The sequence below is a fragment of the Anthonomus grandis genome, chromosome 17 (genome assembly GCF_022605725.1).
Source record: "Anthonomus grandis grandis chromosome 17, icAntGran1.3, whole genome shotgun sequence".
NCBI classification, from domain to species: Eukaryota; Metazoa; Arthropoda; class Insecta; order Coleoptera; family Curculionidae; genus Anthonomus; species Anthonomus grandis.
In genome coordinates, this window is record NC_065562.1 from 6653958 (window position 1) to 6678741 (window position 24784).

Here is a 24784-nt window from a genome sequence, read left to right on the forward strand (position 1 = left end):
ATGTCTGCTGTATATACAAGGAAAAGCAGAGGTCCCAGGACAGAACCCTGGGGCACTCCAGACAAAATGTGAGCCTGATTAGAATAAGAATTATTTGTAAATATTGTCTGAAATTTATTATTCAAATAAGACTCAATTAACTGTATAGACTCCATTGAAGAACCATAATATTTAAGCTTATCTAGTAAAAGGGCATGATTTATTGTATCGAACGCCTTAGAGAATTCTAAAAGCACCAGAACAGCAATCTGTTGCTTATCAATAGCGTCCATTATATTATCCAGAACGTTTAGTAGAGCTACAGAGGTACCAAAATTCTCCTTAAAGCCACATTGCGTAGCCGGAATAATGTCATTATCAATAAAATAACAAACCATCTGATGCTAAAGTACCTTTTCAAATATTTTTGAAAGTACTGGAAGTATACTTATAACGCGCAAGTCGTTATAATTTTCTGGTCTAACAACTTTTGATAAGGGTTTACCAATCGAAATTTTCCATTGATCGGGGAAATAGTGAGCTTCTATACAACAATTTATTATGTGGCATATGTACTTATCAATAAAGGGGCTACAATACCTTAACATTTTTGATGAAATCTGATCCACACCAGTCGCATTAGACTTAATACTATTTAAAATTCCACTTACATCTTCAACACTTGCAAGATTAAGTGTGAAATGCAGGCTATTATCCTTAGAACATTGAAAGGCCTTTCAATGTTCTAAGCTATTATCAAATACACCATTATTATAACACTGAATTTGTTCATCACAATTCGCAGAATTTTGAAGAAATTGAGAAAAAAAGATGTTAATTTGATTTGGATCAGACAGGTGTTCCGGATATTGGTATTATTTTTATCTCTACAAATGTTAAACTTTTTTAATGACGACCAAAGCTGACGTTTATTTTTTTCGTTACACGACAGATTTAGGTGCTTCTTTTTTTCTCTTCTAATTGTAGCCAGAGTATGATTTCTCAGAAATTTATAATTCTCCCAATCTTGTATATCCCTTGTTGCCTTGAATTTCCTTAATGCCTCATTGCGTTGTTTTTGGAAAAGAAGTACCTCAGATGTTAGCCAAGGAGCTTTAGGTTTAGTTTTTAATTCTTGCTTTTTTAAAAGGAGCATGTTTATTAAAAAGTGTTTGAATTAGATTATTAAAAATTACTAGTTTACTATCGATATTATTTTGATATAAAATGCTACCCCAAAATATAAATCCTGCAAAAAAAGTTGGTTATTAAAATTTTTAAAGCACCTCTACTCAATTAGTTTAGGAACTATGGGTACCCTGTTTAAATTTAGCTCACAGAAAACCAAGCTGTGATCTGAGACGGTGTCTGCGCAAATGACCCCTTTTTTTTTATATCAGAGACACATTAAATTTAAATTTACTTAAATTTAAAAGATTAATATTAAAATCTCCTAAACAGAATTAAAGATAGGCTATTAAAGTTAAGAGTACCGGGCTTATAAAAACCACCAAAAGCATAATTTTTATTTTTGATTTTTATTTTTAAGAAAAGAAGTCCCAATTGAGCATTAATATTAAAGTCAAATGAAACAATATTATTTTTATACTTGTTTCTTTCATAAGCCGCCACGCCCCCGCCTCTACCCTGACGATTCTTCTTAAAAAATTGGTATCCCGGAATTTGAAACAACAATGTGTCATCGGTATTGGAAAGCCATGTTTCAGATAAAAAGATAATGTCTACATTTTGATATTCTACTAGTAATCTATTCATTCATTGAACCTTGTATGCAATGATCTTACGTTTAAATGTGAAATTCTCATTTACCTATAAAATATATAACACCCCACTATAACAGACACTATAATATACCTTTTTATACCAAAAAGAGAAAAATTAATAAAAAATTAAAAATTAATTTATAAAAATAATATACAAATAAAAATTATTTAATATAAAAAAAGTAAATGGTTAGAGGTTAAGAACCACAGATAAATGATGAATGAGTCGCTCTCATTCCCATTTCTAATACCTAAGACAAGTTTTTACCAAAGAAACAATTATAAAAACAAAACGAAAAGAAGTTTTGTATTTGCACTTTGTCTGTTCTTTTACTGGTTTATATTTTCTTGTAGACCTCTTTGAACTAGTTGCAATATGCAATGTGTTGTACCTATTTCAACATAAGTTATATGTGTTTATCTAATACAAATTTACAATTTTAGATTTAGTAATACCAGTGGATAGTAACGAAAATAGCAGTTTAATACTAGGAGTATTTCATTGCTTAAAAGTGTTATTACCCTCAGTGAAAAACATTGTAAATACCAACGAAGGCTTAGGCCACTCCAAAGATATCGATGTTTATCCTATTCCGGTAAACAAATTATTACAGGTAATTTTAAAATATTGCAGTCCAAAAAATCACTATTATAGCTCATATTTTTGGTTTTAGATTTTTGAGCTTTGTCATTACTATTTAACAAGTAGCGACCATAATGTAATAAATGCATCATTGGATACTTTAAATACTTTACTTCTAAATGCTACTGAAGAACTTACTAAAACTTTACAAAGTCCAAATGGAATTGATCGCTGCAGAATACTAAAAAGTTTTTCAATAAACAATATGCGATCTTTAAGTACGTATAATTGAAATAATTAGCATATCTGTTAGTCAATTAATATACTTGATTATTGAACTTTAGGTGAACTAAGTGTATCAACTAATATTACCTCAGCTGAAGAAACGTCTATTGCAGAATGTGAATTGACAGAAACTATCGACAGTAATATTGTTAACTGGATAGGGGAGTCAAAGTTGTCAGTTGTAAGTGACAATAATTCGAAAGTGAATTTAGATAAGAAAGACTCGAGAGGCGATAGTATTAATATCAAAAATAGAACTGAAGAATATTATGGTACCTAGCATTAGTTTTGAAGTTTGTAAGATAAACTTTTCTTATGTCTGTTCTATTTGCAGAAACTCATTTGAAATTACCTGAATTTTATAATATGGTTGGTGGAAGTTTAAGTGTAAATAATAATCTGGATAATCTTAGTGATAGGTTATCAGAAGGAAGCACTGCAGGCAGTGAAGAGAAATTATTGGATGCAGAAGAAGGGTTTATGGTATGTTTAGGTATTTTATTCTACGCTTTTTAGCAATACTTTCTGATTGATCTAAGGTATTCAGTACCGTACTTTTAGATCTTTGGGCGCAAATGTAAATGTAACCTTTTAATTTTGCTATAAACCGCCCAAGTAACAAATTTATGGCTAAATATGTATCACATTCCGCGGCAGTATAATAATAATAATAATAATAATAATAATAATAATAATAATAATAATAATAATAATAATAATAATAATAATAATAATAATAATAATAATAATAATAATAATAATAATAATAATAATAATAATAACGTTTATTTATTCCTAATACAATTAACAATTCAAGATTTGCATTGCGGTAAATGAAATAATAATAATATAATTATGCGGTATTAAATGGCCTATTTTTCAGTATCCTAACAATAAGTAGGGGCTGTTGAAGCCACGAAGTAAACTATTTATTTTTCAATTTTTTTTAATCATATAAGAATCTATTTACAAAATAAACAAGGAGAAAGAGAGAGAGAGAGAGAGAGAGAACAAAAAGAGAGATCGAATGAAAAGAAGGCGTAAAGAAAAGAAAAAGAAGAGATGACACTATAAATGCAGTGTTACGTCACATATTGTGTAATTAAATAGGTTACATATTAAACAAACATTTTTTTCTAAATTGGATTTCTAAATGACGGTGTTAACTAAGTAATTTTATACTTATTTATCAGCTTGACAGCATTGTTGGAAAAAGATGATTTAAGAATTTCCTTATGGTGTCTTGGAATGTCAATACGATATCTTTGTTTTAGGTTTACATGATGTGCTGAAGTTCTTAGTTTAATTTTATTAAAAGATGTAGTAAGGGGTGCGATTTTATAATAAACTGAAACTGAATGTAGCTATGTGTTACCATATCCAACCATTTTATATCTTTAAGCTTATAAGTAATGCTGTTGCGTGTTCGTATACCAAAAATAAATCTTAGACAGAGTTTTGAACAACTTGAATTCGACGTTTTGAATTCGAAGTTAAAGTGAGAGAAGACTAAGGATGTTTTTTTTTTGTTTAATTTAAATAATGTTTGTGTGGATAAAGCATTTTTAGGGTTGAATAGGCTATTTTAAGTTTTGTAGTGACGTGTTCTTTAAATCGTAGTTTATGATCTATAATTAGACCCAAGTTTTTTGCACTATCTTTGATTGTTATCTTTTCATTTTCTATTTTTAAGTGTAAAGCATTATCAAATCAAATCAATCAAATCATTTATTTTTATCGACATCATAACAATGTATAGGAATTGTCAATAAAAAACTACAATGCTAATAAAAATAGTATAAAGTTACAAAGATATGAAAGGAAACAAATTTAACTTAATTTAGTCAATAAATCTACAGTTAAAGAACTCTGTCAACAAATAAAAAGGACAGTCAGCTAACATGGTCCTAAGAGCCCTCTTAAAAGTTGGAAGTCTTAGCTCCCTTTATTCTACATGGGAGATGATTAAAAATTTTGAGAGATGTAATTTCCGGACCATCCTGTACCTGCGACAACCGGGTAAAAGGGATGTATAATTTATCTGCATTTCGAGTTTCATAAAAATTAAAATCTCCAGATCTCATGTAGTTTGAAAGATTTTTATGTACTTAACGTGCGCACTCCAAGATATAGGTAGATATAAATTATAGTTAGGATTTTTTCTTTTTTAAAAGTACCACGGCAAGTTTCTCTGAAGGAAAGTCTAAACATCGTACGAGCAATGCGCTTTTGATTTATTAGCACTCTCCCAATACTGGAGGAATTACCCCAAGCTAATAAGGCATAGGATAGAGTGGGATGCACTGAGGCATAATAAAAGCTTTTAAGTGTATATGCATCCACATAGTCTCGAAGTTGCAAGATGGCATAACTGCTGCGGGATAATCTATTGCACACAGATTCCACCTGAGGAACCCACGATAGATGTCTATCAATTACAATGCCCGAGGACTTTGTGGAGTGTTGTTGGATGAGGCTACTTGATGACTGCTCTCTAAGCTCCGGTCCTGAATAGCTCGAATCGGAGTGAAAACAATGAAATTGGTTTTTAAACTATTCAAACAAAGACCATTTTTCTGGCACCACCCCGCAATATCAGCTATAAACTTGGTGGCTTTTGAGTGGATAGACTGATAGTCAGTACCCGAGACAACTGCTGATGTATCGTCGGCAAAAAGTGTTATGTAGCTGTCATTAACCAGGAGAGGCAAGTCATTAATAAAAAGTAAAAATAAAATGGGCCCAAGAACACTACCCTGTGGAACCCCAGTGACGACAGTTGCCCAATCAGATATAGTCACCTGACCACTAACTCTCAATCTAACAGCCTGGCGTTAAGTTGATTTGTGCGGTGAATGTCACTAGCAAAGACAATTGTTAGGGATTTGGCTGGATTAAGTCTTAGCTGGATATTTGTCGACTTTTCGTATAAATATTAGAAGCCACTATTTATTTTTAAATTGGCTGCCTCAGTACCAGTGAAGCTGTAAATTAATTGGCTATCATCAGCATACATATGATGATCACAGTATTGAAGACATTTGTAAATGTTACAAGTGTAAATAGATTAGAAGAGAGGGTCCAGAATACTTCCTTGAGGAACACCATTTTTACACTACTTGAAACAGAGTCACCGATGCACTTTGAAACCTCTCTATCTGTTAAATATGGTGTAATTAGCCTTAATGCCATGTCAGACAATCTAATATACTTCAGTACTGTTAACAACAGTTCATGGTTTTAAGTGTCAAATGCGTTAGAATAGTCTGGCATAATAAGAACATGATTGCTAAACAGATGCAACAAATGCATTATTCAAATCTATGATTTAAATATGGAATCAGTGATCTCAGCAAGAGTGGTCTTACAACTATGTCGCTGTGTACAACCGGATTGTTTAACGGGTAAAATATTGTTAGAATTTACAAAAATGCGAATCTGAGTCTCCATTACTTTTTCTAAAATCTTGGATAAGTAAGGAAGGATTGAAATTGATCGAAGGTCGCTAAATTCCTTAGGGTTGTTACATTTGTACAATGGACTGACTTTTTCTTGCTTTAGGATTTTTTAGGATTTTTAGGTTATGAACTACTTTTAAATATCGTAAGACGTATCGTGAGTGCTTTACGTAGGACGACGTAGTAAAATAGTCCTGGCTGATAATGAAATAAAATTGATAAATATTGAATATAATAAGCAAAACTAATAGAGTCGAATTATTTTAAACTCGTAAACGGACCCATTGGTGACCAATTTCTTTTTAGTCGTGGGATGTAACAAAGATAACGCTTTTGTATCTAAATTTGATATACATTTCTATTAATATACACTTCAGACATATATATCTACAATTTCTAAATTTAAATAGAATTATAACAGAAATATATGACTCAATTACAAAATTCTATATGGTTAGTATATAGTATTCGGCTGCCCACTTTTTAAGTTGGCAGCTATAGAAAATTACAGAAAAAATCAGTGGAATAGGAAGGGTTAATCTCCCTCGAGAAACTTAAAATTTGTTGTACAAAAATTACTAAACAAATTAAAAAATGCGCTTTTCAAAGTTTCCATTTTTCCACAAAGAAATTCCATTGTGCAATGGAATAATCTCTTCTTAAAATAATATCACTAGAAAAAAAAATCCTTATGGGTCGAGATTGGAATTGCATAAGAAAAATCATATCATATTAAAATAAAAACATCTGTGTTTTTTTCATTTAAAGAACAAAAATCAGTTCATTTGAAAATATTGTTTGTTTTAAACATGGTATTAAAATTCAAAAATCATGACTGTTTGAACTTTTATGACAAAATCAGATCAGAGCACATTCTTCACCGTATAGCTAATCTTCACCGTAAAGGCTTATAGGATTTAGTCACCCTTACGTTAACTTTTTATAAGTATATAGGGTGTTCCTTAAAGACATATCAATATTTAATAATGGTAATTTTTAAACCCATTTTAAGAAGAATAAAAAATCATACAAATGTAGTAAAGATGCATTTTTTGATCTAAAAAAATGTTTTATTCATTTTTAGTAGGATTTTGCATTGAATACTTTTGAAGAAGTTCTTTTTGTTCGACTTATGGTTTTCGGTTAAAAAAATAAAAATTGTTTTATTTCAAGATCAATTCCATAGAGATCGCTCCAAAAAAATTCCATCGACTGAAATCAAATGAAGAGATCACATTTGTTCTAAACAAATGAGTTTAATAAGGATTTTTTTCTTTTCAGATGTACTTAAAATATTTAAATTAAAATTGCTTCATAACGCAGTAAATACAGTGCATCCTAAAAGTTATGTCTAAATTCATTTAAAATTCAGGGGTGTGTTCGAAAAAAAAACGCTCGGACCCGTCGGTTTTTATTTCAAGTTGCGCATTTTTGTACGTGAAGTTTGTATATACAGAATTGCTCAAAAATAAATTACGACCATCAATTTAATTTTTTGAAATTAAAGCACATTTTTATTTTTCCTTTTTGAATTTCGCGTGAAATTCTACGTACGTTTCATGCATCATGTCCTATACCTAAAGTCAACAGTTATCGAAAAAAAGACGACCGAACATTATTATTGAAGTTCACCTTACGAGTCATGTCGAATATTTTTCACTTTTTGCTTCTTCTTTTATTAGCTCCGCAAAATGCAAGCATTCCATTGAGCATGTGTCTTCCAGGTCATTCTTATAACATTGCCGTAGATACCTAGCACTTTCAATTAGCTCTTCTCGGGTACTTTCTTCTAGATGAAAGAAGAAACGATTTTTTTTAAAAATACTTTCGTATGCTTCACACTTTTTTTTTTAGTTCCATAGCAAGTGTGTCCAGAATAGGCAAATATGTTTCAATTTTTAAGTGATCTCTTCTTGTCAAAACCGTGCCGCCCTCTCTTTTTTTATCTGGAAAAACTTTGCGTTTTTGATTTCTTTGAAGATCATCATCATATTTTTTCTCCATAATGTTTTTGGCTTTATCAAGGTAAGTCTCGAACATGGTGGTATTTCGCAAAGACTTAACAAAATTTATTAGAGACAGAAACAGTTGAGTAACGTCACCTGTATTAATGTTGACGCTTTGAAGGAGTTTGTTCGTTTTATAAATACGTTCTTATACGGATTCCCAAAAAAAAGCCATGAAAACATTTTCAAAACCGTTAGTTTCTCGGCAGTGGCTGTCTCGGCTTGCTGTCAAAGCTTTTAGGTAATCGCTCCAATTTTCTTGCAAACTAATCAGAGCATCATGCCGAGCGGACCACCTTGTTACATCGTTTAGGTACTTTAGCCCCAGGTTTTAAATTGGTAAATATTATTTCCCAGCGACGAGTAGATGCCGAGAAAAAGGTATAGAGGTTCTGCAAAGTATCAAAAAATTTCAATGCTTCCCTAGTACATTCTGCCGAGTAGACACCAACCAAATTCAAAGAATGCGCAGCACATGGGACGTAACTGCTTGTGGGTTACGATTTAGGATCCTAGCTTGTAAACCACTGTAACAACCAGACATGTTACTGGCATTGTCGTAAGACTGACCTCTACAATGATTTAAATCCAATTTGTGCAATTCCAACTTGGAAAGAATGGCATTTTCCATATCTTCGGCCTTATGTCCCACATTTGGTCAGAACCCAATAAAACGCTCCACTGGATTTCCGTTCATAACATATCTAATAATAATAGATAATTGATCATATGGGACACATCAGGGGTTGAGTCAATTATTATTGTTGAGTTAATTAATTAAAGGGGACGTCCCTTCCCTCCGATGCGCAGTGAGACTCTTTAGATCGTTTATTTTTTAAATTATATTTACTATAAACTCATAATTAACACAAAATACATAAATGTTATTTTAGAATTATTTTTACCCAATATCACATTTAAAGCGTTTTTTTTTTAACGAACTACATTTACCAATGTGTACGCACCTTTAATGCGGTCGTCCATTCAGTCATTCCTATTTATCACTGATACCACTCACTTCTTGTCACAACCCTGCAAAGCGTCTTGTGATGTGATTGTCAAGCCACGGAGCAAAAAGAGGCATACGAGAGACAGAAAAAGAGACGAGCGAAAATTTTGGCGGGAATTTGGCAAATATTCACAAGGGTTTTTTTTTTAATTTTTACTGTTGTGTATATGTACTAAATACTAATTTAGAAATAATCATTTTGCGCTATAATCCATTTTTTAGATTTTTACGGTTCCACCACATGAAAATTAATTCGTATAAATGCCATGGAATATTGAATATACCTATTTACCTAATATCATAAGTTTACCTGCATATATTTACCTGCATAAGTTTCGATCGTTTCATCCAAATTTTCAGTTGGTATAGGTAAATTAGTATCGGCACAATCGGCAGTTATCTCAAGAGAGCAAGCAACGGGGTTGGAATTAGGCTCACTAGAGGTTGAAGGTTTATTTCAAAAAAAGTCTTTAATGTTTCTTGTTTTGTCTAAAACAGCTTTAACCTTTCTTCGTTTTTCTTCAGCAATGGCTTTGTACCGCGCCCTACTTAATCACTTTCGTCCGTCACTCATGATAGTTAAATTTAGCTAACTTAATGTTTGCAAAACTTGCTTCACACAGCACAAAAATAGGAATTAAAAAACGATAAACCTACAGAAAATCGGGCACACGGCGATGGCGTATAAAAAGGTCTCGCATTCAATATCGATATTTCATTATGTTATTTTTAAAAGTTTAATTTTTTGTGCGATTTTTTTAAATTTAATAATATATATATATAATAAAAAGAATAAAATAGATATTCTTTCCAATTTGCCGCCTTACGCCTGAGCGTAATTGGCGTAAAAGGAAATACGGCACTGCCTGGGTACGCCCTTGTTTCTTCCTGTATATTAAGAAACATTTAAAATATAACATCGTTATACAACGTTATATAGGATTTCTATAATGGTATACAACGTTTAATTATCTGTTAATAATTATCTATTTTTTAACCGAATTGCTGCAAAACTTGCCTATTGTCGTGTTTAGCGTTCTTTACCGAAGGTCGTTAAATTGTTGTTTGGGCAGTCTTAAGTAGGTATCTTATCTATTGTTTTCCATAGTTTAAAATTAATAGTGCTATACTCTATTTCAGAAGTGTGTAGAGCAATAAAACCTCATTAGGTATGCAAAAGTGGTACCTGGTGATCCACCAATATTTTATGCCACTACCTTAGTTGGGTATTAGTTTCAATGTAAAATTCTTTCTTTTCGTTGATTGCAGGTAGTGCCACCCGGTTTTGGGTCAATTTATGAGTTTTGCCCATTGTTACCCACTGATAAACATTGAAAACGGTTCGCCAAAGGCGTGCAACTGGGACTTGTTTTTTACCTTATAATTAATGTACTTAAATGCTATTTTATTTTAGAAAGTTACTTTTGTTTAAATGGAATAATATATTTTTTTCACAAATTTATTGAACATAATATGTAGAGTAAAACAGTTGAAAATGTCACTTTTGGATCTGGCACTTTTTGAACAGTGTATAACAATTTTAAATTATAATAGATTGTAGTCTTCTTCGTCATCTGACGAACTGTCATCACCTCTTGACATTATAATTAAAGGATCGACTGTCTGATCGATGAGGTTGTCAAGATCCCACATTTTGTCCTCTTGCTTAATTACATGCTGGACTGCTTTTCGCCAATTCTCTGGTGTCGCTTCCGTAATGGCTTGATCAAACAGTAGCTTAACATCTTTCATTTTAAAAGTCGTGTTTTGTCTTGCTACAAATCCTTTTACCTGCGCCCATATCAGTTCTATAGGATTTAGTTCGCAATGATATGGCGGTAAGCGCAGTACAGTTATATTATATTTTTCGGCTATATCTTCCACGGCGTATTTCATGAAACGAGTTTTGTGTAAGTTTGCTATTGCCAGCAGTTCTTTTTTTATCAAATTTGCTTCAAACGCAATACCTTTTGCAGTCAGCCAATCGATAATTTCTTGCTTTCTCCAACTTGAAGTTGGCGTCTTCTCTATTCGCCGTGAATGATAGCTTGCGTTATCCATAACCACCACCGAATTAGCCGGAAGAAATTTTATCATTTCACCAAAATAGTCCTCGAAAACGTCTGAGTTCATGTCTTCATGGTAATCTCCTGTGCGAGTCGACTCAAAGGTTAGCAGACCTTCTTTTAAAAATCCCTCTTCGCTTCCAATATGTGTGATTATAAGTCTTTTTCCTTTTCCCGAAGGTACTTTAATACCCGTAGACAGGCCTTCTATGAAAGCTTGGCGAGCACTGGTTATATTTTTGTCTTGCCACATTTTTTGGACTATATAACCTTCGTTAATCCACGTCTCATCAAGATAAAAAACTTTCTTTTGCTCCCTGCGGTACTGCTTGATACTTCTCAAGTATTGTCGTCTCCAACAAACAATTTCGTCGCTCTCCAGTAAAAGTGCTTCGCGGTTATGCTTTTCCCAGGCAAAATCCATATTTTTTAAAGTTTTCCATAAAAGTTTTCTACTTATCAACGGAATACTGTCATCTCGGCAAAGCTCCATTAAAATTTTGTCTAGGGTGGGTATTTCCTTTTTAAAATAAAAAGAGTGAACTTTTCTTCGAATTATACATTTGGCATTTTCATCAAGGACTTTTGTAGGTCGTCCTGGCTTTTGCTTGGTAGATTCCACTTGACCTGCTACTTTTCTTTCCCGCAACAATTTGAAAATGGTGGACTTTCCAATTCCACTCATTCGAGAACATTTTTCAACAATTTCTTGCACAGTAAAACTAGGGTAATCGTGTTTTATGCAATCATGTACATTTAAAATAATAACTTTTTCATTCAGCGATAGTGGAGAATTTTTAGTACATCTTTTCGTTGGACTGAATACCTCCATTTTTTAAATATTGGGATAATAATATTGTGATTACACTACAGCGTAGCAGTGACTACTACCGTTTAAAATATGATTTAAAAGTATTTATAGTCTGTATATATTACCTGACCCCATTTTTGCATGTTACAAAGCGTTAAAAGATAGGTACCTATACAAAAGGATTAAAAGTATTTATTTAGTATTTAATCTCTTTCAAAATAAAGGCATTTAATCCGTGAAAATTAAATTCATAAATATTATAAGTACCTGCGCCTATGAACGGAATTCCCCAGTTTATTGCTCTATACACTTCTGAAATAAAGTATAACAATTATTAAACTTCCCTATTTATATGTGTTACTAATTCAATTTTTTTTCGTAGGACATCGATATCGGCGATTATCTAGATAAATCTGTCCCCCTTCTTTACTGCACGAGGCTTCTATCAAAGCTATTTCTTCTTTCAGGAATTCCGAACAAATACATCAGCGATAAAACCGTCAGGGTATCAGTTAAATCTTCAGCCTTGACTTGTCTGTCTTCAATCTTCAAATTATATCCTTATGGTTTTTTTACTTATTTAGACAAAAACTATTCACCAAATAATAGCCGCGTCAGCTCCCAGAGAATAACTGACCTTATGGTCCTGGCTGACCACCCAGATCCACAATTGAGAGGCATAGCAAGATGTGTAGCTTCGGACGTGGTGGTGGCAATATTGAAGAAAACACATTTAAATTTTCATTTATGGGCTACTGTTTTAGAGGAGCATGGTAAAAAAATAATGAAGCAGAATATGTTTGTGCCATACGACATTGACTTTTTTGTTAGAATTTGGCTAACGGTAAGTCATTTTTATCAATACTTTATTTAGATTTACTTACAGTGTTGATGTTCAAGTTGGTAACTAAGTCGTATTGTTGGAACCTTTGGTGTGAAACTCAAATTACCTATTCGATAAATAATTTAGATAATTCGGATATCTAACTACCACTAGGTAGTAATTTTTTGAATAAATTGTATTTTCAATTTTATATTTTTAATTAATTTGAATATCTCAAGTCAATTACTAGAAATATGTCTATACGGGGTGATTGATGGTTGATGGTACCTTAGACGTTTACGGAGAACGGAAAATACAATTTTTTTGAAAATTTGGCATCATGAGTTTTAGCTAATGATCTAACATTTAAAAATATTTTTAGCGATACAGCTTTGCCGCTTATATCAAAAAGTAGTAGCAACTTTGTTATTTTAAACGGAATACCCTATATATTATTTTATTTTCTGATCCGCTATCGCTTTATGAATATTTTCGTAATAAGGTGTTCCTATAGCAATTTTTAGTGGTTTTCGAGAAATTAATTATTTTCTTTTTATTTTTTGACCAAAACATAGCTCCAAATAAATATCTATTACCGCGGCACTGGTACGCGCAGAAAATTGAAATTATAAACGTAATTTACGGGAGTATATATAAGTATATATTTGTTCTACATTGTACAGGGTTCGTTAAAATTAGTGATTTTACCGCTAGATACAAAAATTGTGAAAAATGCATTTTTCACATTCCTTTTTTACACCTCATAAATTATAACATATTCTAATGGAAAATTGAAATCTCTTTCTAACGAGGTATCATGTTCTTATATCTAAGTAGTTCGGTTTCTGAAATAAAAGCAAGTTTCTGTAAAAATCGGAATATTTTGACATATTTGCTTTAGGTGGCCATGAAAGGTCATGACCAAACAATGCTATGCTAGTGACATTTGACAGTTACATTTAGTTGATCAATAATAGTAATATACGTGGGTGTTTCTTCAAAATAGTTACCTAAAAATTAATTGGAATGGAAAGAAATAGTTATTCAAATGAAGTTTTGATGAATCTATTTATTATTCATGGACATTGTGACAAAATTGTAGCAAGAACATGCGGAAAGTCCAACGAAATGTATTCTAATTTACAAAAAATGGATAAAAGAAAATTTGTGCGAATACAAAATAACTTTATACAATTTATTTCATAACATAAGAATGTTTTAACTTATAGTTATCCTAAGATTATAATAGTAATTTACAATACATTTTCAAAATGATTGCCATTGACTTTTAAGCACTTCAAAATCCTGCACTGCAGTATGTGTTTTCGCTGCTTGTATTTCAGAAATATCTTGTTGACCAATGCAATTGATAAGTCATTGACGTAGGTCCTGTTTACTGTTTACCGGTGTCTTGTATACTATTTGCTTCAAATTACCCCAAAAGTAAAAATCAAGTGGTGTAAGTTCATGTGATCTCGCAGACCAATCCCATTGTCCCAAACGTCTAAGCCAGCGATCATCGAATTTCTCAAATAACTCACGTTTCATCTCCTTAGTGCAATGACCGGGTGTTCCATCTATTTGGAACCAGCAAGTGCGATAATCTTCAAGCGTTACATTTTCCAGTAAATCTTCTACTATTGAGCGCAAGATCTGAAGGTATTTATGGGAGTTTAAATGTGAAAATATTCCAATTTTTACAGAAAATTGTTTTTATTTCAGAAACCGAACTACTTAGATATAGGAACATTATATCTGAAATGTTTTCAGTTTATTTCCCCACCAAGCCCATTCCGTCCATTTCAACTATTAGACGTTTTGTCAATAAGTTCGAGTTCAAAGGTACCGTAATAAATAATTGTAAATGTTCAACTCAGGATTTCGAAAATAGAGCAGAAGAAAGAGAGAACAGAGATCTTATTATTCTACTGAGTGTGGAGGAAAACAAGATGGTTAGTACGAGGGTTCTTGGGCAAGAAGTAAATGAACATCATACAACGGTATTGCGCACTTTAAAAAAACATAAATATTATTCGTATAAATTCGAAAAACATCAAGACCTGCAGGAAGGAGATGAGCGAAGAATGGCATTTTGTTTTGAAATGATGGAAAGATCAAATAATGATAGGAATTTTTTAAGAAATATTTGTTTTACCGATGAACGTACATGTACCCTCAACAATGAACCAAATGTTCAGAATTGCCGATATTGGAGCCAAGAAAATGAACATCGCTTTGTTCATACTCAATATCACAATATCCCCAAAAAACAAATGTATTCGTGGGAATTATCGGACACAATATCATGGCAGTGGCGAAGCGTACGAGTAGACAAGGTAGACACTGTCTACCCAAAATTATCCAGTTATTTGTCATTAATTTATCACGTAATTATTTCATGTAATTGTTGAATTAAAATTAAAAAAAAATTAACACAGAACGTAGTCGCTATTCTTACTATTATTATACAGTGCTTTCATTGCAAAACGATCTACCCTTAATAACTTTCTTAAAAAAAACAAAAAAAAACACGTCAAATTAGATATACAGGGGGACGTTCATTTATGCATTTACTGAAGTTCTGTCAATCACCTCCTCACCTCCAGCTAACCTCACTTTAATATGTCGAATGGGAACCCCCATCGTGTGATACATCATAGTAAGGAGCGTAAAATTCTCTATTCAACGGTACCAAAAAAAAATGAAATCGGTAAATGTGTAAGGAAATAGTTAGCGAAAATGTCTAGAAATAATGAATATTTTATTTACGCCAAACTTTGGTATGTCAAATGGCTACGACTTAATAATTAGTATTTTTATGTGTATAGAAAAGGTTTTTTTTAGTGGATATTTTCGTGGTTATTTATAAACGACTGTTCGATATTGGCAATTATGGACTTATAAGTTATGGTTATACCTATGTTGTGTTTTTTTGTAAGTAGTATTTATTTTTATCTATCTAACTTTTTATGCTAGTAGTAATTATTTTTTTCTTTTTTATGTCACTACATAATTCTTCTCTTTAAGTTAATATTTCATTCTCTATTTCATTAAAGTGAATTATATTGAATACACATTTTTTTCTAATTAACGATTTTTATTGTTTGTCTACCCGAAAAAAAAGTTCACGCTTCGCCACTGTATCATTGGACCCTTTTTTATGGACTATAACCTAACAGCTGAAACCTATTTGGACTTATTTCAAAATCAAATTGGACCCGCTTTGGAAGAAGTTGTTTAGGAAGATCAAATGATCTGGTACCAAATGGATGGTTGCCCGGCCCATAATGCCCGTATGGTTAGAGAGTGCTTGGAAAGTGCTTTTAAGGGCAATATTATTGGTCCACGGTACCGGATACTTTGGCCAGCCAGGTCACTTGATCTTTCACCGAATGACATCTTTTTGTGGGGTAATTTAAAAATTTTAATTTATAAAAGTCTAGTTTTAAATTAAAATTTGAGAATCTAAACCAGTTACAAAACGCTATTTCGTTAGAGTGTAATAAAATTTCCCAATATCAACTTTGTTTAGCTGTTAATGGGGGGTTGTTTGAACATTTGAATAATTGATGTTTTTATGTAATTCTCTATTATTTTTAAAAAAGTTATTGTATTTTATTTTATTTTATTTTTCCACACTTAGTAAAATATTAAGAGTTCTGTTCCCTCTTTTTTCGGATCTATTTTCGATCTTCTGAGTTAAAGATTTACACTTATTTACTGCAATGTCTTTGGACTCGAATTTACTAACAATAGGTTTAATGGTTGAAATGGACCAGATAGGCTTGATGGGAAAATACATTGAAAATATTTCAGATATTGGTTACTTTGAATGGTTCTGAGATTGATAAAATGAAAAAAAAAAACATTTCTTGTATTCGGCTTTACGTCAGATTTGACAAAGCCTTATAACAAATTGTTTGCTGGTGGCTGGTGTCTGGTTTTACCTGAACCGAAAATTTGGTGATTTTGCAATTACATTTAATTCAATAATTCAAGATTCGCTTATTAACATTTTTTGAATCTTTGCACAAGGGTTTGCCAGTTTAGTCTCTTCAAAAGTTATCTTACATTTTTTCTGTAAAATGTACAGGGAAGCCAATAATTGACCCCCTTAATAATACCGGGTGCTGCGGCGACGGACCGGTATAAGGTATTCCATTTAAAAAAATGAATTTTTCACAATTTTTGTATCTAGCGGTAAAATCACTAATTTTGAGCAACCCTGTACAACGTAGAACAAATTTTTATAGTGAAAACTAATGTATACAATACTTCCGTTAGTTACGTTTATAATTTCAATTTTCTGCGCGTTCCAGTGTCGTAGTAATAAAAATTTGGTTTTTGAAGCTATGTTTTGGTAAAAAAAATAAAGAAAATAATTAATTTCTCGAAAACCATCAAAAATAGCCATAGAAACACTTTATACAAAAACAATCATAAAGCGATAGCATATCAGAAAATAAAATAATATACAGGGTATTCCGTTTAAAATAACAAAGTTGCTACTACTTTTTGGTATAAGCGGCAATGCTGCTAAAATCCATGATGCCAAATTTTCAACAAAATTCCATTTTCCGTTCTCCGTAAACGTCTAAGGTACCATCAGTCACCCTGTATATGTTTTTTTTATTTTTTTGTGTGCTGCAAATACTACTCTTTTGTTCTTGATATATGTACTACTTTCAATAATTTATCACCTAGATATCAGAATTCTATATAAACTTGATTATGCGTTATTTTATACAGGATGTTTCAGGCTTTAATACACAAAGTTTCATACGATCGACAATTACATTGGTTTGGACTTTTACTTATTTTTATTTTTGGGGGTGCGCTTCAAGAAAACATCTAAGAACCAGTTCGAACTAGAAATGAATTTATTTATTACATTAAATTTTTCAAATTTTTTTGACGAAAAAAATACCTTTTAGCATTTTTTTACGGAAATCATTAGAAGAGCATTCAAAAGGACCGCACCGACTTTTTGAAAAAACTCAAAAGTTTTTTAGATTTTACTCATCTTAGCAGGTTGGGAAGGGCGGGGGGACTTTTTTCTACAAATGAAAATGCCAATCTTTTGTCAAGAGTTATGCATTTCGATGAGTTCACTCATCATCATCAGACTAAAATTTATTTTTTCTTTTCAGAGAAACACGTTAAAATAAACAGTAAGTTAAAATTAAAAGGTACAACAAAAATTATTGAAATTACAAATAAAAGTCAAAGTTTTAAAAAACCTTACCTAACACTACATAGATGAGGTGTTTACATGAAAAACAATCATTATTGTAATAAAATCAACAAACAGTAAATGGCGCGACTTCTAGTTAACCCAGTTAAAACTAAGGTTTAAATATGAAAGACGAATAAGCTGGAATTATTATTGAACGTCGACAGAGTACTATAGTAGCGCGGGGAGAAGAGGTTATTAAAGAAAAGGCTAAAATTGAAAAGAAAGGTGGAGGGGGAGGTATGAATGATCAGTATTTCTTAAAAAGGATATTATTTATTTATTGGAAGTCGGAACGTTGTGTGTAGTTAGGGAGTTAAAAAATAGATTGCTATCAAACTTAGTCTGTTCATTGACACAACCAGAATCTGGTGATTTTATGGCTTTATTAATTTCGAGGATGTCTAAAAGGTCCAACCTTAAGCCTTTTTGACAAACATGAATAACCTCTGTGTCTGCCCTGGTACAAACCTATGTCTGGCCTCGATGATATGGTTGGTGAAAGGTGAAGAAGTATTATTAATAAACTTATTTACGTTATTTTCTATTAGTTTGGTATGTTCTTTTACTCTAGTTTCAATTCTCCTTCCGCTTTGCTTGATGTAGTACACATTACAGTCAGGATGAGAACATTTGAGTCTGTAGACCCCTGATCAGTGGGTTGCAGGAATGTTATCATTGGTGTTAAGTAGGTGCTTAAATAAATTATTAGAAGTATGATAGCGCACACATAATTGGCTGTCTGAGTGTCTCATAAATCTTTTGGCAACTTGGCTGGATAATTTATCGAAATAAGTAATACTTCTATAAACGGAGGCTTTATTATCTTTACTTTATTTGAGTAAGTATTACTACTAGTCTAATAATAATTATTCTATTTGAGTAAGTATCTTTACTTTATTTGAAAATTAATAGTTTTTATCAGAATAAATTATGGCTAATTTAACGGAAACCCAACGAATTGAAATTTTGATGATGCTAGGGTACGGGGATCGAGTGCGCACGCAAAAAGAAATAAGTGAACTGTTTAATGCCAAATACCCAAACCATCCTATTTCTCAGTCAACAGTTAGTAGAATAGAGCACAAATTCATAAATTCAGGTCATGTTAGGGATTTGCCAAGATCAGATCATCCAAAAATTTCTGAAGAAACAAAATTAAACGTTCTGCTCTCCGTCGAAGAAAATCCAAACAATGCAACTTCACAAATTTCAGTTGATAATAATATAGCCGGAACGTCAGTAAGACGCATCTTAAAAGCAAATGAATACCACCCTTATAAAATTAGACTAATACACGAATTAAATGAGGACGATCCTGATCGAAGGAACCAATTTTGCGAGCAAATGATGAACATTTGCTATAATAACCGTCAGTTTGTGTTACGAGTTTTGTTTTCGGATGAAGCAACTTTTTGTTTAAACGGTGTCGTAAATCGGCAAAATTGTCGGTACTGGTCAGTGTAAAATCCAACTGAGGCTCATACACAGTACCGTAAATCTATTAATGTTTGGCTGGAAAATAAAGTAATAGGGCCATACTTTTTCGAAGAAAACTTAACAGGACAACGCTATTTGAATTTTCTTTAAGAAGATCTTATCCCTGCTTTGGCTGCCCTATACCCAGACGAACAAGACCCTGCTGTTCCGACAGATAATTTGTGGTTTCAGCAAGACGGCACATCGCCACATTTCTTTCGAGATGTCCGTAATTACTTGGATAGTGTTCCCAGGAAGATGGATAGGACGAAGAGGGCCAATAGAGTGGCCGGCCAGGTCACCAGACCTAAATCCCTGCGACTATTTTCTATGGGGGTTCCTGAAAAGTAAAGTTTATATTGAGAAGCCAAATTAAATAACCAATATAACCAATATACAAAATAAACCAATAAGGAAGAAGTAAATGGGGATCAGTTTGAACACTTGATACATTAATAAGATTTTTCACAGTTTATAACATTCTATCCTCCATTTTATCTTAATTTGTAAATAGACGTACTTACTTGCTTTCTTGTTGGTTAAAAGTAAATATTTCTGAAACAGTTGAGTTTTGAGATAAGGTATGTTATACGAAACTTGCTTGGAATTTCGCCTATATTTTATAAGGGCAATATAAATATAGCATTCCATTTAAAAAAACGACCGATGACGTCATATCTTTTTTTTTTGTTCCACCCTGTATACAAAAATTTATGTGAAATAATGCGCAACTTAAAATAAAAATCGACGGGTTCGAGCGTTTTCTCAAAAAATCACGTGTCTAATTTTTATCGAATTTATGCGGAACTTTAGGCGGTCACTGTATAAGTTGCTTTCTGATATTTTCTTTTCAATAAAAGACATGTAAACTTCTGCCAGAAAAGGTGACAAATTAGAACCCATGGCCAAACCTGTCTTCTGAGAATAGAACTTTTCATTAATTTGGAAGAAGTTTTGTTTTTAAACGATATCTATAAGGGAATAAATTTCTAGGATAATATGGGTAAAGGATAGATAGATAAAAATTTAAGAACAATAATCTCGTAAGCATTCATCGGGAGATATACTTGGGAATAGATTCGAAACGTCAAAGGATACAAGGAAGGAGTTTGGAGGTATAATAATATTAGACAAGTTCTGTGCCAGATGAAAGGAGTTTTTAATCGAAAAAGGATTGGAAAAGCAGCGAGCAAACTCTCTAACTCGATAGAAAGAAAATTTCTTTCTATTATAGAAAAAAAGTCTAAACCCTACTCTCAATCTCAACTGGCTTCGATCGGGTAGAGTTCGGGTTGCCGTCGGCAACCTTCGGAATAGAAAATTATAGAAAGAGGATGTATGGTCTTGCTATTACTTTCGTCTCATTTTAGTACATTGAAAAAAAGATGTATTTATCTTTGTTGTGGGGATGTTTTTGTAGGAGATTTGAAAATCAACGAATTCTCATATTCTCATATTAGACCATTAAGCCCCATTGTGCAAGGACCAACATTTTTAAGAAGTGATAAAGGGAATAGGGTCGGCTTGAAAGTGATATAATAATGTAATAATGATAAAAAAATTAAGAATAGTATTTTATTAGAAAATTTTAAACCATAAAACATTTAAACCACAAAAAAATAACTTACTTAAATTACTTGGTTACAACGGATAATTAGGGTTTCATTGCGGTCAAAAGATGAACGGTATATCTTTGAGTGAACTATAATTTGTTAACTACTTTTTTCAGGTTTAAAACGATCGTTAAGTTTATAAGGTCATATAGTTTCTCCACGCTTATTTACGCCCCGAAATTGGGAAATTCCCAGCGATTCCACAGAAGGGAATAAAATGGGTTTTATTACTCTTCACACATTTTGAAAATACTATATATATATAATCCTTTTATCCTTAATTCAATCGTTTGTTCTTTCTCTTCCATTTCTAAGGCAAAATTAATAATATTATTGTCTTAAATCTATATTTTAAGACAAATATTAAAATATAAATTAAATAGTAAATATATTTAAATAAAAAAAAGAAAATATATTAAGCTAATTTAAATACACACTAGGAAAGAGATAAGATAAATTTAGGAGGATCCATCATAAAATTCGCCGTCTTATTGATTCCTAAAATTACTTCAAAAATCTATAAGAAAACTTTTCCCTTATCGGCTTCCCTTATGGATATAGGATGAAAACAGAAACAATAACAAAGCATACTTATTACTTAAAAGATCGATAATGTCGAATGATATTTCAGTAATTGATATTGTGGGCTGTGAAAAATCCCACTAGTTATGAAAATAGGCTAAAGTTTGTAGATTGGGTAGCATAAGAATGTCTATAGCCGAACGATGCCGAGTGACATGAAAGGTTAGCGAGTGCTAATCGCGCATAGAAAGATATTTTCTTTCTATATTTTTTCTTCTCTATTTTTATGTTTATCGAGTTAGAGAGTACCGCTTCAGATTAATTGGGTTAAAATCGATGTTAACCAGAAAGAATGTTTTGATGCAGGGGAATTTCTATAAGAAACTACGGGCCTTATAGGACAGTTCTTTTTATGAATCTTAGGAAGGCAATAAAGTAGAGGAGTGACGGGGTTCAGGAGAATTAGTTTATAAGATTGCATAAAAAAATGTTCTAATTTGTCACCTTTTCTGGCAGAAGTTTTCATGTCTTTTATTGAAAAGAAAATATCAGAAAGCAACTTTTATCACATGTTGGTTTACGTACGTGGACGATGTTTTCACTATTTTTACCGGTTGTTAAAAAGAATCTATTTTTTTAACTCCCTAACTACACACAACCTTCCGACAAATAAATATTATCCTTTTTAAGAAATACTTATCATTTCATACCTCCTCCTCCACCTTTGTTCGTGTTGTTCTTGTTTTGTTCAATTGATGGCTCTGCTACGAGGCAATTTGCCAGCACGATTTGGAGATTCGGGAAAACCGTCGGGTATGTACCCTGTTCCCCGAATCGACCCTTTTTTCCTATATTAAATTATCGATCACAATCGAAATTTGTCAATGCTCGATGTCGCTTTCCCCACGATGCATCCGGCTACCACCGGCAAGGGGTTGGGAAAGGGATTTAAAGGATAGGAAGGACGAACAAGCACGTGGTGATGGGATGAAGGATAACGCGGAAGTGGGATAGAAACTTTCACAAAGTCTAATTCTGAAATGCACGTTGAACTAACGGCAAGGAGTAGGAAGTGTGCCTCTCCCCCTTTCTTCTCAATTTTACCCTTTTCTTAAATAACCTTTTCACCCCGCACTACTATAGTACTCTGTCGACGTTCAGTAATAATTCGAGCTTATTTGCCTTTATCTTTTTAGTTTTACCTTTCATGTTCAAACCTTAGTTTTAACTGCGTTTATTAGATGTCGCGCCAATTACTGTTTGTTGATTTTATCACAATAATGATTGTTTTTCATGTAAACACCTCATCTATGTAGTGTTAGGTAAGCTTTTTTTAAAGCTTTTTAAAACTTTGACTTTTAATTGTAATTTCGTTAATTTTTGTTGTACCTTTTAATTTTAACTTACTGTTTGTTATTTTAATGTATCTCTCTGAAAAGAAAAAATAAATTTCAGAGTCTGATGATGACGAGTGAACTCATCGAAATGCAAAACTCTTGAAAAAGATTGGCATTATCATTTGTGGAGAAAAGTCTTCCCGCCCTTCCAAAAGCGCTATATTATAGCCACTCCACTTCAAGAATGGACTTCTACTTACAAATGTCTTAGACTTAGTGAACATTATGTAGAATGAATCCTCTTCGCTGATGATATTTTTTTTACCACGATCTATTTATCTATGAGGGATATGAATATGGGATAGTGTCAGACACTTGCTTTTGAAACGAGTCTTAGTTTATAGCTAACAAGTTGTCTCTGGATTTTTAGAAGACTCGAACAATGAATTTATGCATATAGTGTGTCATTGAGTGTGCCATTCTTCACATACCATCAACCGGGGTTATATCGGACGATATTTTTAATTATCTGTCTATATTTAGTATTAAACTATATTTTAAACTATATTTTAAAAATTGTCACGATTATATTTATTTATTTTTTTAAAGTGCGTCCGATATGACTCCGGCTTTGGGGAAATATCGGGCATTACCATTAAAAGGGCAATTTACTGCCAGTAAACAATAAACAAAGATATTTTTTAATGGTTAGAGTATTTTTTGATAATGTGTATGTGGTTTTTTGAAAAGTCAATGGTTTAGCGCCTAATGTGATTTTCTTTAATGGTATTATTATATGATTTGCTCTAATCATAAACCATCATTATAGTGAATTAAAAAAACTATTGATGGTTGCAAGTTTAAAGACATAGGACAATAAAATAATTCTTTTGAACTAGGCATTCTTTTATATCCATTCGATGTATATCGTTTCAGGGTCTGGAAGATGAAAATTCAAATTGCCTTAGAAAAACGATTCTAGCCCTTAAACCAGTTTTAGGAATTTTATGTGAATCTTCAATGTGCACTAAGATTGAGCCGATTTTAAAAATTCTACCCATTGTTGCTAATAATCCTTATTGGCTGGTCAAGGTAAATATTGTTAAGATTTGCTTTAAATTTACTATAATAATTTGTAAATGTTTTAGGTTGCCTTGTGTGAACTCGTATGTGAACTGCCATATATTACCATAAATCACTTATGGGGTAGCGTATTTCAACAGCAAATTACCTATAATGTTTTGTTGGAGTTTTTAAAAGATACCGACCAAAGAATTAGAAGTGCTTCCAGTAGTGCAATTTTAGCGTATGTAGTATTTAAAACAAATAGTTATCAGAAACGAAATATAATATTTATTTCAATTTTTTTTTCTGAAAAAAATACATTTAGTCAATATAAAAAATGATAAAACTCTGATTTCAAAATGAGGTTTGATTGAATTAGAATTGAAATATTGAAGTAGAATAAAGTTGTTATTTTTAATATAAACACCTTATTTTTACTTTTTTTCAGTATAATACCACATTTACACTGCGAAACATTCCATTCAAAAGAAAGCCATCAAACTACAAAAGGAATTTTATTGTCCAAAAAATACATTTCTGGTATCTATGATGACAAAAATGAAAAAGATCTTTGTTGGACTCATTTTGTAGAAAATATGCCTTTTCCCTATTCTCAAATATCGGTACCAGGGTGTAAAAAAATTGACTATATGTTGTCCAAAATTATTACGAACCTGTACTACAGTTTATTAGAAAGCAACTCTAAGTTTTTTATTGTAAGTTTGTAATCA

At 32.1% G+C, this 24784-nt stretch overlaps 1 protein-coding gene across 1 annotated transcript in view; it reads left to right on the top strand.

The window, feature by feature from the left end:
* Window positions 1-24784, top strand: part of LOC126746626 (huntingtin-like) — a 157491-nt gene that overhangs the window by 19656 nt on the left and 113051 nt on the right. Inside the window, exons 5-12 of the mRNA XM_050454956.1 lie at window positions 2208-2377; window positions 2438-2624; window positions 2691-2903; window positions 2966-3114; window positions 12364-12825; window positions 23925-24080; window positions 24137-24294; window positions 24502-24769. Coding sequence (XP_050310913.1) covers window positions 2208-2377; window positions 2438-2624; window positions 2691-2903; window positions 2966-3114; window positions 12364-12825; window positions 23925-24080; window positions 24137-24294; window positions 24502-24769 — 1763 coding nt within the window. The remainder of the gene's footprint in view (window positions 1-2207; window positions 2378-2437; window positions 2625-2690; window positions 2904-2965; window positions 3115-12363; window positions 12826-23924; window positions 24081-24136; window positions 24295-24501; window positions 24770-24784) is intronic.